Source organism: Lichenostomus cassidix, chromosome 13 (genome assembly GCF_008360975.1).
Source record: "Lichenostomus cassidix isolate B80296 chromosome 13, HeHo_3.0, whole genome shotgun sequence".
Taxonomy (NCBI): Eukaryota; Metazoa; Chordata; class Aves; order Passeriformes; family Meliphagidae; genus Lichenostomus; species Lichenostomus cassidix.
In genome coordinates, this window is record NC_139494.1 from 17,393,037 (window position 1) to 17,406,900 (window position 13,864).

General features: G+C 46.6%; 1 protein-coding gene and 1 long non-coding RNA gene across 5 annotated transcripts in view; one reads left to right on the forward strand and one right to left on the reverse strand.

Annotated features, from left to right (window-relative positions):
• Nucleotides 1-13,864, reverse strand: part of LOC146431424 (uncharacterized) — a 61,849-nt gene that overhangs the window by 46,034 nt on the left and 1,951 nt on the right. For 2 of the 4 annotated variants that reach the window (XR_014854956.1, XR_014854955.1), the window contains exon 1: nucleotides 12,438-12,809. This is a non-coding gene — a long non-coding RNA (uncharacterized LOC146431424). Of the gene's footprint in view, nucleotides 1-12,437; nucleotides 12,810-13,864 lie in introns of those variants that run through there. The other 2 variants (XR_014854958.1, XR_014854957.1) reach the window with 2 other exon arrangements.
• Nucleotides 539-13,320, forward strand: ADRA1B (adrenoceptor alpha 1B). Its single transcript, XM_085074058.1, has 2 exons — nucleotides 539-2,145; nucleotides 12,809-13,320. Exons 1-2 carry the CDS (start codon nucleotides 1,179-1,181, stop codon nucleotides 13,318-13,320), a joined length of 1,479 nt encoding a protein of 492 aa, XP_084930184.1. The 5' UTR covers nucleotides 539-1,178.

Here is a 13,864-nt window from a genome sequence, read left to right on the forward strand (position 1 = left end):
CAACATCAAGATTGTGCTAATCTGTTACAATTTTATTTTATTAACAGAATTTTTACTGTTAGAAGCAAACTTTATGCTGTCACTGAATATTGAATCATGAATAGTATGAATAAACCAGGGATTTTTTGAACGAAGCTCTTTGTCCTTAGGAGATGATTAGCTCTCTAAAATGAAATGTGACTCACAAAACAAACTCCAATATATTTCCTTAAGGGGCAAATGGGTAACAGAGCATTTTGTCCCAAAATTACTTTTCTCAGCACATCCCACCAAGGATATTTTTTCCTCAGGTAATGCAACTGGTTTTTTACAGGTTGGCACTGCGGGTTCATGTGGCAAACGCTGAGTTAAGGTCGCGATGTTCCCCCGGTGTCGCCTGGCCGGCATTGCCCTCTAGCGCTGCGGGGCCGCCGCACTGCTGTCCCCGCACTGCCACCGCAGGGTCACCGCACTGCCACCGCAGGGTCACCGCACTGCTGTCCCCGCACTGCCACCGCAGGGTCACCGCACTGCTGTTCCCGCACCGCCACCGCAGGTCACCGCACTGCCACTAACAGCCACCACACAGTCACCGACAGTCCCCGCACAGCCACTGAGAGTCACCGCACCGCCACCGCTCTGTCCCTGCACAGCCACCAACAGCCACCGCACACAGTCCCCGCACTGTCAGCGGTCAGCCACCACACAGTCCCCGCACAGCCACCGCAGGGTCAACCGCATAGTCCCCGCACCGCCACTGTCCCTGCACCGGGGGCGCGCAGGGACCTGGAGCCACCCCTCTGCCCCTCAGTCCCCCTGTCCTGCTGTCCCCCTGTCCTGCTGTCCCCCTGTCTCCCTGTCCCCCTGTCCCCCGCCTCCAGCCCAGCCGCTCCGGGCAGCTCTAATCCCGCCCCGCGTGTCACGCTCGGCACAGCGGAACTCCCCCGGCTCCAGGCACGACTGCTGCTGCTGCTTGCAGCGGCTCCGCATGGGAAATGAAGGCATCCGGAGCAGCCCCGCGCTGGTGACTCCCGGACTACCCAAACCCTACTCCGGGCAGCTCTCCGCGCTGGGCTGAGGCTCTCCGGGGACATGAATTCTCCTCCTCGCACTGCCCGCGGCTCTGCAGCCACTCCGCGGGTCCGGAGATGACTTTGAGCTGACTCGCCGAGGGACACAACGCCAGCTTGCTATGGAGGATGGTTTTAAAGATGAATGCCTATCTTGGTGATAAACCCAATACATCGATACCGGGATATTTCAAAGGCTCTGTGCTAAATAATGGCAATTTTTCTGCAAACAACTCCAACGAGACGGGAGGCAACCTGGATTCACCTGCCTTGGCCACCAGCAGGGCGATCATTGTGGGGCTGATCCTCGGTGCCTTTATTCTCTTCGCTATCATAGGCAATATCCTGGTAATTCTCTCAGTGGCTTGCAACAGACATTTAAGAATCCCCACGAACTATTTCATCATTAACCTGGCCATAGCAGACCTGCTGCTGAGTTTCACCGTCCTGCCGTTCTCTGCCACGCTGGAAGTGCTCGGCTACTGGGTTTTGGGGAGGATATTCTGTGACATCTGGGCGGCGGTGGATGTGCTGTGCTGCACAGCGTCCATCCTGAGCCTGTGTGCCATCTCCATCGACAGGTACATCGGGGTGAGGTACTCCCTGCAGTACCCCAGCCTGGTCACCAGGAGAAGGGCCATTTTGGCCCTGCTGGGAGTCTGGGTCCTGTCCATGGTGATTTCCATCGGGCCCCTGCTGGGCTGGAAGGAGCCTGCCCCGCAGGACGACAGGGAGTGCCGCATCACCGAGGAGCCTTTCTACGCTCTCTTCTCCTCGCTGGGCTCGTTTTACATCCCCCTGATCGTCATCCTGGTGATGTACTGCCGGGTGTACATCGTGGCCAAAAGGACTACCAGGAACCTGGAAGCTGGGGTGATGAAGGAAATGTCCAACTCCAAGGAGCTGACCTTACGGATTCATTACAAGCACGAGGACACCTTGAACAACACCAAATCCAAGGGGCACAATCCCAGGAACTCCTTAGCCTTCAAACTTTTAAAATTCTCCAGGGAAAAGAAGGCGGCCAAGACGTTGGGAATTGTGGTTGGCATGTTTATCCTGTGCTGGCTCCCCTTCTTCATCGTGCTGCCGTTGGGTGAGTTGGGAACCAGGGGGCTGCGAGGGCAGGGGTGGGAGTGGGTTTGTTGGATCCTACAGAATATCATGGAAAACATCGGATGAGAAGGAGAGAACTGTTGGGAGAGCTGCAGTGAGCAGATGAAAGCAAGGGAATGCAAGGAAGGGAACTCCTGATGTTGGCTTTTGCAAAGAGTCATGGTGGAACTTTGGGAAGTGTGCAGCTGCACTAAGCTGCTCACCTGGAGTCCTCAGGGCAGGGGAAAATATCTCCAGGGTTCATATCTTAAATTCCTCTCTATGTTTTCTCTTTGAATTGAATTAGGTAATTTTTAATGAGAAACTGCCATAGGATGCTTTACCCAAATCCTGGGTAAGAACAGAGAGCTGGAGCACTCAGTGTTGGGGGCTCAGGTCACTGCCCCGGGTTTGGGATACAACACAGTAGGATTTTGGCATTCTGAGGTGCCTTAACTGGACATGAACTCAGTTAACTGTGAGGGGCATAACTCCCCTGAGCTTTGGGAAGCTGAAGAAGTTCTAGTTCTCAGTTGAAACGTTACTGATCAAATCCCAAAAGCAAAGTCACAGAGATCCCACAGATCCCCACAGAAAGGCAGTCGTTGGTATTTTCAGGTATTTTGAAACATGCCATGGGAGCTTTGGCAACCACTTTGTTCATTTTCAACTTTACAATATTGTTGAAGCACTGATGTAGCCTCAGCACATTGCTCAGTGGCCCCAAAGCTTTGTGAAATGTGTTTTTATTGTGTTTAATATTAGCACTGCCTCTGAAAGGGAGTATCTCAAGATAGTCAATTACGAGCTCTCAGAAATATCTGTCCAAAATTCATTTCTCTGAGACAATCTGGCAGCCTAATTATGGAAAGAGGTGGATTAAGAAAAGGGAGGAAAAGCCTTTATTAATGTTCTGTATTTGTGTTTACTTAGTTACCCAACCAAAACATTTCTGATTGAGTGGTAAGTGAATATTTTTAGAATCTGTTGTAGAAAACTAAATGGAGTTCAGCAGCCTGGTCCGAGCGAAGTGTTATAAAACTATAATTTCAGTGGATGTGTAATATCATTTAGAGTAGAATCTACTGCTTCAGCTACTGCAGGGCAACTTTGTCATCTCTAGCTTATTATATTGAATTTTAAAATCTTTATGACTCAAGGCCTGCGTAAAGGTCACGTTAACAATGTGAAAAATTCCCAACAGAAGGAAAACTGTGAGTGAAGTTCTCTTTGGCTGCTGAAGTTCAAGTCCTTATGCTGGCTCTTAAAGAAGTTTATAACATAAAACAAGCAACAATACTTGGCTGTAGATAGAAATATGTTCCCACCATATGCAGTAGTACTAGATTTGTAGCCATAATACCCTGATAAAGGAGATTGCCTCCTTGATTTTGAATTACTGAAGGAAAAAAAGCAGATGGGACACAGTAAATCATGTGTGTCAGTGACAGGAGCCAGGGAGTGACATTGCTCACCCAGCACAGGTGTGGAGCAGTCCAGCAAAAAACCATTATGGGCACAGGGCAGGGGCAGAGACACAAATTAGTTCTTGAAGAAGTGTCAGTTTTGCCTTTGAGAAGTTATTTCAGACTCCTGGGCTCTCTGGGAGGATTGGTGACTGGCTGTTGAACCACCTGAGGGGGAATTTATTGCTTGCCAGGACATGATTTTATAAATTGTGCCAAGGCAGCAGTGACAGGCTGGAGCCTCCAGCACAGCACAGGGGCTGACAGGGGCTGGGGACAAACCCAGTGCTGGGGACATCAGGCCACCCCACAGCAGTGCTGTGACCCCAACAGCCCCAGTGGGGGGCACTTGGCACCCCCAGAGCCAAGGGGCAGGAAGAGCTGCAGGGAAAAGCTCTTGGCAGTGCTGGAATCCTATTTCTGTCAGAAACCCTCTGGCTGAAAAAGAGGGGAAAGAGGGGATCCAGAGCATCCCATTCAGTACCCAAATGCATTTCCACAGTAGGTGTTTTCCCTTTGTTTTGGTGACTAGGAATAGGCTGGGTTTATTCCTTGTCCCTGAGCTCTTTTTTTTCATTTTGATTTATGATCCAGCACACTCCAAGCCCTGTATTTTTATCTCTGTGTATCAGTGCAGAGTCAATTTTGGATGTCAGGCATGACTCAAGCATTGCTCACTAGGACAGGTGGGAAAAGTCCTTTTCCTGACATGCATAATGCAGTTCTCAACTGCAGCAGAGGGGAAAGAATTCCTGAGGAGCTGAGTGCTGCACCCTTTGTATCAGGAATCTTCTGCTTTGTGTCTTGAAGCCACAAAATTCAATGAAATGCTATTAAAAACCCTTTAAAGAGCAGCCAGGGGTATGAAATCAATCTCTGGGATAGGCAAACTGTCGAATCCAGAAGGAGCTGATGTTTTCCAAGCTCTCCAGGGTGTCCTGGGCTGTCCAGCTGAGACAACTCCACTTCTGCAAGGTCAGCCTTCTTCCTCAGCTTCTCTTTCTCACACCTTCTGTTTGCCCCACTAACCCAAATCACACCCTCACATCTGCACCACTGCTGTTTTCATTTCTCTTTTCCTTGTTTCCCTCAGTAATTCCGTGACTCTGCGGAAGGCTGTTGGCAGAGCAGCTCTGGATTGCTGTGGATTCAACCACAAAACCTTTGCCAAGCTGGTAAATGTTATTTCTGCAGCATCCCAGGCCCAGCTCTGACCAAACCTACTTAGATGGAGCAGAGTTTCCTTGGTATTCTCAGCAATTCCATGAGTTTCTCAGGCAAAATTGTTCTTCTTCCAGTCTGGCATTTCAATTTATTCCACAGCTCCCCATCTGATATTCCAGCCACAGTTGTTCCATCAGGTGGCAGCTATGCCCTGGGAACAGCTGTGGTGCTGAAAGCAGGCAGATTGCTTGGCAATAATGAAAAGAAATTACATCAATGCTTCCAGAGCATTTTGCAAGCAAAAATCCAACACTTTTGCAAGAAAAGCTCTGGATTTGGTGCAGATTGGAATTGCAGCCCTGACAGCACAGGCACTGAGCAGCATTGAATTCTCAGCAGCAAGAATTGCTCAGGAGCACTGAACTGTGCTGTCTTCAGCAGCTGGGAGTGAAGAGAACCAGGTGAGAAATGTGGGGTTATTCCTGCATTGGATATTCTTTCCAGACAGCAATGGAGCCACAGAACATCCTGGGTGCACATTTATAAAAGCTCCCTGGCTGGGCAAACAGCCATCCTGCCACTCAAAATTATTTGTGATTCAATGTAAAAAATAAACTAAAGACATTCGTGTCTTTGAGACAACTTCTTGGGCCATAAATTCAGTGACTCAGCTTTGAGGAGTAAATATCTTGTTTTTTTAAAATAAATGTTTCTTTTCATCCCCCTCATACAAATTCTTCCTTAGGAAGCAGACCTACATTAAATATTCACTGCTGATAAATGATGAGTAAAAGAGATTATTTTTATTTAAAGGCCAGAGCCCTGCAGAACTAAGGTAACACTCATTAAAAGTCCCTCCTTAAACAATGGAGTGTCCAATTTTCTGACAATACCTTTATTTAAACAATGAATGCAAAAGGAAGGATTGCACAAGGAGAGGTTTAGTGTCACTCCTGTAAATTGAGATATCACAGCAGACTTCCCAGTCTTCTCCCAGATATTGCCAAAGGGAAAACTCACCATTTCCACCACTTCAACCAGAGCACCTCCCTACCTGCTGCACAATTCCAGAGGAGATCAGAGCAGTCTCCACTGCCCAGTTCAGAGCCTAAATCCCCCTGCTGCCACAAATCCTGGGGTTCATCCACTGAAGAGAAACAAAACTCTTGGAACTTAACTGGCAGTGGGAAAAGGTCCCAAGAGCCCCAGGATGGAGATACACCTGGTGGAACTATCATTATGTTTTAAGCTTTTGAAAACCTCTGTATAAAATTATAAAAAATAACATCAAATATTCTGCGTGTTGTAGGTCAGCCAGCACGAAATTATCCTTAAAATAAAATGCAATTTAGGTACAGAATGCAGATTTATGTTACATCAGGCCAATCTCTGAGAATACCAAACTTGGTTTCCATGGGAAACACTTCCAGGGATGAGGTCTGGTGCTGCCACTGGCTCTGCTCTTTGCAGGGCTTTAGACCTGGCTTATCTTCACCTCATTTGCCTCCTCTTCCCCTCCCTGGCCAGTCCAGCTCTCTCACATTGATGACCTCGAGTTAATAATTATAAAGAATTCAGACAAATTCATGAGGGATGTGGCAATCTGGCAGGTCAATCCTTGTGCAAAGTTCAGTTGACAGGAGGCAGCAGGAACTGGACAATTAAACATCCTGAGGGCATTCACTGACCAGCACAGAGTGTTTTGGCACATGGGGAGCACCAGATTATTTTGGGATGATTTATTTTCCTACTGAAATAGCCTCCCTTAAGCTCTGCTTTAAGCCTTTGCTTTGCAGAGGGTATCAATTACCAGTCAGTGACTTCTGGGGGTTAGAAAAAAATTGTTATCAAAGTAGGGGGAACTGCACAAATTCCAGATTAATTCCTCTGTAAGCTTTGGATTTGTTTGTCAGAGGAACAGAGGGAAATCCCTCCAGTGTTACTGAACCAAATACACAAAGCAATAGAGAAAAAACTACAAAGAAATCAACTGGTGGTGAGTGTTCAGCCTCAGGGGTGGCAGTAGCTCTCTGTGCCAGAGAGAGCCAAGGGAAAAATCAGTTCAGGACTGACACTGGGCAGTGCCAGGAAATCTCAGAGCTCTTGGCATCAAAGGCAGGAGAGGAGGGAGCATTGCAGAGGAAACATTGCTCTCAGCAGGGCAGCTGGACAGCACAGGGCTGGCAAACAGCTGTGCAGTGCTCGGGGTGGTGGCCGTGGGGACAACACCGAGCAAAGTCACCAAGGTGCTCCTAAAGCACCGAGGGCAGAGCTCAGGGTCTCAGTGCTTCAGTGAAATAGTGCCAGGAGCAAGAAGCCAGGACGTTTTTCCTGTCTGTACTAAAACACTGCTCTATGGCCCACTCAAGATTTAGAGTGGTTTTGATGGGTTTCCAGGAGAGCCCCAGAAACTGGAGAGAAATAATCATCCATCTCTGAGGGACAAGAGAGAAAATCTATGCTGGAAATTCACCCAACACCTCTGCAACTGTGCTCAATTCCATGCTAGAGCTATTTCCTACCAGCCATGGCCAAGACAGATTGGCTCAGCTGTCAGGCAGAAGCAAGGAGGAGAGAAAACACCAAAGCATGTTTGGTAATTGCAGATATTTAAGTACAATAAATGAAATGTCAGCAGACTCAGATGAGCTTTTCTAGAGTCCCTTAATCAGCTAATCCTTTGCAAAACAAGGATAATCTTGGCTCGGGTGCTGTCTAGTCAGGAGCTGCTGAAGTCTGTAACTCTTGTGGGCTAAATAATAACAGCAATAATGATGTATTTCTGTCCCTATCCACTGTCAGCTTTAGACACTGAACAAGATTCTGACCACAATTAAGCTGGATTTTATCACATTTATGTGAAGGCAGCACAACTGAAATGCAGGTGAGCTCTCTCAGAGGTGTAAATCACAGAGCTGTTCTGGACTGAGAGGTGGCAGTCATTCTGTGATTAAATACAAGTCATATATTTGATTTCTGTCCCTCCAGAAATTAAATGTAGCTGCTGTGCCTTGCAACTGCTTGTAATGCAAGGAGGTGTAGCACCTCCAGGGTTTAGAAAAATTCTGATCCCTATCTCTACTCCTCTAAGTCCTGCTTTTATTTTGGCCATTCCAGATAAGTTCCTATTTTTGGAGCCTTAAAAAGCTCTCAAATTTGAGTCACTGTGAATGAAGTTCACGCTGTTCTCACATCAGTGATTTGTTTATCTGAAAAATGAGGCATCTGCTGTAGGTTGTCAGTCCTAGGATATAAATTCCTCACAAGCAGGACACTTTGGAGCCCTGAGCAACCTGGGGTAGGGGAAGGTTCCAGGGGGTGGAACTGGATGAGCTTTAAGGTCCCTTTAAACCAAAACATCCCACAATTCCATGATATCCATAATGTACTTATCACTACACTGAGAATGACAAACCCCATCAGATTGGTCTGCCACCCATTGTTACTTATCCTTTCTCCAGTTTTCCTTTCCTTTTCCTAATTGAATTCTGTTCTGTTTGTTTTGGATGCTCTCCCTATTTCTCAAGATCATTTTTCACTGTTTTCCAGCTGTTGTCCATGTTATCCTAACCCTCTTCTCCAGCAGCCCTGCAGTGCCTCCCAGCTTGACCAACTCCTAATTTTATAACCATCCTCTCTCCTTCATCATCTACTGTTTGTAAACTGTGGGGTTTTTTTTCCTATATTAAATAAGTCCAGGGGAATGTAAACAAACACTGGATGCTGGAAAGGAAGAAATTTCAAGTATCTTTAAAAACCCAATTAGCTCTAAAACCTTGGCAGGCTGGCTTGGCTGAGCCCATGGTGAGAAGGGCTGCACAAAGCTCAAACAGAAGGCAACCACATCCTTTCAGCACATCCTAAACTCACAACAACTCTGCTCAGGGGCACATTTTTGCTGCTGCAGGGAGGGTTTTACTGGCTGTGCACACAGTGGCTGCAATTCAACCACCAGCAGCTTCCAGGAGTTGCTCCTGCAGGAATCACTGTGGGAACAGGGAGGTTCCCAGCCTGGGAAGTCTCGTGCTGGTCACAGCACAAATCTGATCTGGGGAAAAATCCCACAATCAAGCAGATTCCTTGCACAGCAACACTCATTGCTGCACAAGATTTCTCCTGGGGACAGATGGAGATGGGGCTTGATGTTGGTGGAGCTTCCTGTTTTCTGTGTCTCAGAACTCAGCTGTTATCATTTGGTGTTTTGCAAAGCTTTTCCTCACCGGAGTGATTTTTAAAACCTGGGAGACTTCTCTTGTGGAGAAGGATGAGAATCTCAGATTTAACTCCAGTCAGAATGGCTCCAATCTGCACCAAAATGGAATTTGTCAAAGAAGATTGGACCTTGGATTGCTTTCCAAGGGCACCTTTACCCAACTCTAAACTTCCAATCACTGATTACCAAGTCTCTGTTTCGATTTTGTGGTGTGCAAACAAACAAGAAGCTTTTGAAACCTGTTATCAACAGAGAGAAGGAGTTTTCCTTTTTGTGACTCTTTGATCTTCAGACAATGACAAAGCTGAGCAGTGGAGCTCCAGTTTCCCATCTGGGATATGCAGTGGCACAGCAAAGCTCTTCCACGACTCTGTTGTATCATTGTATTGCAATAAATCCAGATGTTCTGTTTGTCCCAGGAAACTGGAAAACAACTCCACACATTCCCCCCAGGTGTGTTTTCATCGAAGCAAAACCGGATTGAGAAGAATTTGAAATTCAATTCCTTTGTAAGGCACATAAATGAACCTTAAAGTCATCCACTGCGACTTGTTCTCCTTCAGTCTGGGGAATTCACAGTATTCCTGCCCAAATATTATCTAATCTAAGTATCTACTACTTGATTCTGAGCAGAACTGATCATTCTACAATAATTTATTATACTTAATTGCTATCATACCCACAATGCATTAAAAATGAATGTTTAATTAAAATCTCCTTCAGCAAAGCATTTTCCTTAATTAAGAGTACGATGATTAAACCATTGCAGGAGATTTTCCTGCTGCCCACCCTCATATTTTAAGGACTCATCTCAGGTCCACTAAAGTCCTTATGAGCCTTTACAAAGGGTAAAATTGTAATATTTATCTGCAGAATATGTGAGGAGAATTAATATGGCAAAGCATTCCCTAATTTCATTGAGGAGACTTGAGTTACTTTCTCTGTAATAAAGCATTCATTATAAAGAACCAGTCAGAGCCTAAATGAAATTAGCCTCTCCTAAATAAAATACTTCTGAATTCCTTTTTATACCATTTGCTCTGGCTCAGTTTCTCTCCAAGCTGAGCAGCTCCATCAAGCCTAGGCAGTGTGGGCAAAAAAGTAGATTTTGTGAGATATTTCCTGTTCTCCATTAGTGCTTTGCAAACCGTTCCTTGGTGTCAGTGGTGCAGCGAGAGGGGAGATTGCAGTGCTGTGATTAATAAATCACAGGGTTAGTGCAGAGAGGGAAAAGTGAGCAGAAAACACCTCCCCTTGGAGGGAGGCTGTTAGCCATGGAACACCAGGAGAGCAATCAGCTGGAGCAGGGAAATCCCTCTGGCCACCCCAGCACAAATAAATCACTGAGGGGAGAACCACATGCAAATTTGCCAGGCTTTTTAAAGAGCAGTCTAAAGCAGCACAGGGCAATATTTAATCTGCTGATCAGATTGAAGTTGGTTGGAGATTAGAGCAGGAAATATCAGTGGTTCGAGTGTGTCCAGGAGGTTTTGCTTTAGCTTTTTATCAAGGTGTCAAAATAGCCACCACTTGTTTGCTCCTGACAGGGTAATGCACCTAAATAAAAGCTATTGTAGTTAACTAAAAAAAAAATTAAATTAAAGATCAGCATTTAGCTGCAATAGTAGAAAGGTTTTGAAACCAAGAAATTCAGGAGTAAGTTCTTGTGTAATATGGATTATACAAGCACAGATCATTTATCTGCTTTGCTCCCCAGTTTTCCTTTCCAGACTTTCACTCATTTATTTGCCCTCAGAGAATTTCACAACATTTGCTTGTAAAATTCCTTATTTACTTATTTAATTTATTTATAGCATTTTCTCTGTCCCCATTTAACCTCCCTAAGGATATTTAAATTTGGTAATGTCCAGTAGATTTTCAGTTGTTACAGTATGAGGGAAGGGCAAACCTTTCAATTCACCACTGTGGATTCAACGTTTACACCTGAGAGAAAATAGAGGTTCTTGAGCCATTTCATGAAGTTCACTGGGCTTTAAGAGCTAAAACCTACATTTTAAAGGAATTCCAGAAAACAACTTAAGAAATTTATCAGTGTGAGTGCCAAAAAGTTTTTTGTTGTAGTTGTATTGTAAAGCCACAGAGCTTCTCTTTCCCCTAAACTGAAGGGAAATATTAGCAATTATCAGTTACAAAATAAACCTTGAAAAGGTTTTGCAGCTGAGCATGGGGAAGATTTGGCAGCATCTTCCTCATCTTGGCTGCAGTTATAAACTCAGATCAGCTTTTCCTAAAGCTTTGTAAGAATATAATGTCTCATTCCATGGAATCACAAGAATTGCCACTGAATCTTTCACCAGAGACATTCAGGAGACACAGTTTTGGTGCTGCATTGATTTGGGTCATGCTGGAAACTTTTCAGATGCATTTCACAGTCTCTCTGATGTTTGACATTTGTGCTCTGTAATTCCTGCAGCATCCATCAGGGCAGAGGCAGGAGCTGCAGCAGCTGCACAGAAAAGGCTCTGCTCAAACCCTACACATCATGGTTCACCTCACAGTCCTGTGGAAGTCTCTAAAGTGCAGGAATCATGAGGAAATACCTTTAAACTCTCCGTTTAACCTGAGTTCCTCAGCTCCAGAGCTGGCTGGCATCATTCCCAGCCAGTGCCAGGATAAAATGTGGGCTCTGGAGCCACAGGACCCTCGGTGCAGGGAGCAGCACCTCAGCTCTGGCCCCAACACGCTGTGCTGCCTGTGCTGGCACCCCAGAGCTGCTGCCCAGGAGCAGAGGAAGTGCTTTTGCATATTTTTGAGGCCCCAGGCACGACCTCTGCGTTGCTGTGAGATGGGAATGGTGCCCAGAATCACATCCCGCCCCTCCCTGACAGCCACCACTGACTCAGCTGCTTTCACAGCCCTGCAAGTCTGAAACCACTCCAGAGGGAAAGGTTCTCTCCCAACCAGGCTGGGGTGTCACCTTCCATTTGAAAAGCTCTGCAAAGCTAACTCCATTTGTTGGCAGAGGAATTCTCTGCTGAATCCCCACTCCTTGGTCACTTGAGCCAGGCACAGAGGTGTGTGCCCAGCTGAGAATTGAACCAGCTCAGTGCCTGTTTTCCATAAAAACCTCAAACATTCTTTTCTCCAGCCTCATTTGCTAAATTTAGCTGATCAATTACCACTAAAAGCACAGCAAGTGGATTCCCCAGTGTGAGCTTTTCATTTGGGCAGCCTCGTTAGGGAAATGGTTTGGCTGTGAAGGGAAGTATTCACAAAATAACTTCTTATTTTGGGTTACACCATTTTTATGAACATCTGAGATATGGGAAGTTCTACAATTAACTTCAGGTTTCAGAAGGTTTGTACTCTCACAGTAATCTGGATAAATGGAGGGGTTTAGGAGCTGCCAGAGGATGTCTTAGAAGTTATAAGGTATGTCTGGAAATGCTCTTTTTGGGGGACCTGGAAACACTTGTCTTCAAAAATTACCTTTGAAAGCTCTTTGAAGAAGACACAACCTTATTCCTTGTGTGCTTCATCCACAGCTTGGATTGGGAAGTTTGTCTGTCCCTGGGATCAGGAGGTGTTCCTGCAGCAAGTGTGGACCTATAAACACAAGGACTGCTTCTTATTTTTTAATCCTACATTAATGATGTGTTCCTTTAGCTTTCAGATGGGAAACATTTCCTTATTAGCTTTAAAAATAACATTTTGGTACCAAAAGACCTACGCTGAAAGCAACAGGCATAGAAGAGTTTAAAAACACAGATTCTAACAGTGATCTGATGCACATGTTCCCTTCCTAAAGGCACACAAACCCTTCATCTCAGATACTGTCTCTGCTTGTTTCCCCTGGACAGGATCCCTGTTTTCGGCTCTGAAGCCTCCCGAAACAATCTTCAAGGTGATTTTTTGGCTTGGCTACTTCAACAGCTGTTTGAATCCCATCATCTACCCCTGCTCCAGCAAAGAGTTCAAGAGGGCTTTCATCCAGATCCTGAGGTGCCAGTGCCACCGGCGCAAGCAGCTGGGCTGGTGGCACTACAGCTACAGAAACTGGAACCGCTGCTCCTTCGAACACGCCAGGAAAGATTCCCTGGAAGACAGCGGGAGCTTCCTGAGCGGCAGCCAGAGGACTTTATCCTCAGCATCGCCCAGCCCCGGCTATGTGAGCAGGATCAGCCACCCGCAGCTGGAGCTGTGCTCTCTGCAGGAGTGCAGGAACTGCAGCTCCCTGCTCAGCCCTGCCCGCCAGGCCAGCGGGCAGCAGGGGCAGTGCCAGTTCTTCACCTTCCAGCTGCTGCCCGAGCGCAATGGGCACGGCCCTGCCGCGGGACAGGGCTCTGGGGACGAGCCCAGGGGGACACCCTGAACGGCAGGGCAGCTCCCTGCTGCAGTGAGTGTATTCCAACTGCTCTGCTCCCCTTGGACTCCCCCTGCCGCACACCAGGCGCAGGGTGAGCAATGGATCCGTGCTCTGCTCCTCGGGATAGTCGGGAAGGGAGCAGGAGGAACAGGGTGATGTCCCAGCAGTGGCCAGGAGCAGGGACTGACCATATTCCCAATTAATTTCCAGAGAAACTACTGAAGCATGAGCAGAGTGCAGGGAAGGTGCTGCATGCACCCAGGGGAGGGAACAGGGGATTCCTCAGCTGTCGTGGGAGACACACCTGGATGGAGAGAGGATGGAAATGGGATGGGCAGGGGTGGTGAGTGCCCAGCTGGGCCAGGGTGGGGAGGGATGATGGATGGATGGATGAGGGATGGATGGATGGGATAGATGATGGGATAGATGGATGGATCCATGGATGGGTGGAAAAAAAAAAAAAAAAAAAAAACCAAAAAAAAAAAAAAAAAAAAAACCAAAAAACCAAAGGATGGATGGATGGATGGATGGATGGATGAGGGAAGGAGGG

Excerpts from the sequence above, each read along its gene's own strand:
- ADRA1B (XM_085074058.1), top strand. The coding sequence starts at position 1,179 with ATGGTTTTAAAGATGAATGCCTATCTTGGTGATAAACCCAATACATCG. Across the intron at positions 2,146-12,808 it reads CTTCATCGTGCTGCCGTTGG|GATCCCTGTTTTCGGCTCTG; the intron begins GTGAGTTGGGAA and ends TCCCCTGGACAG.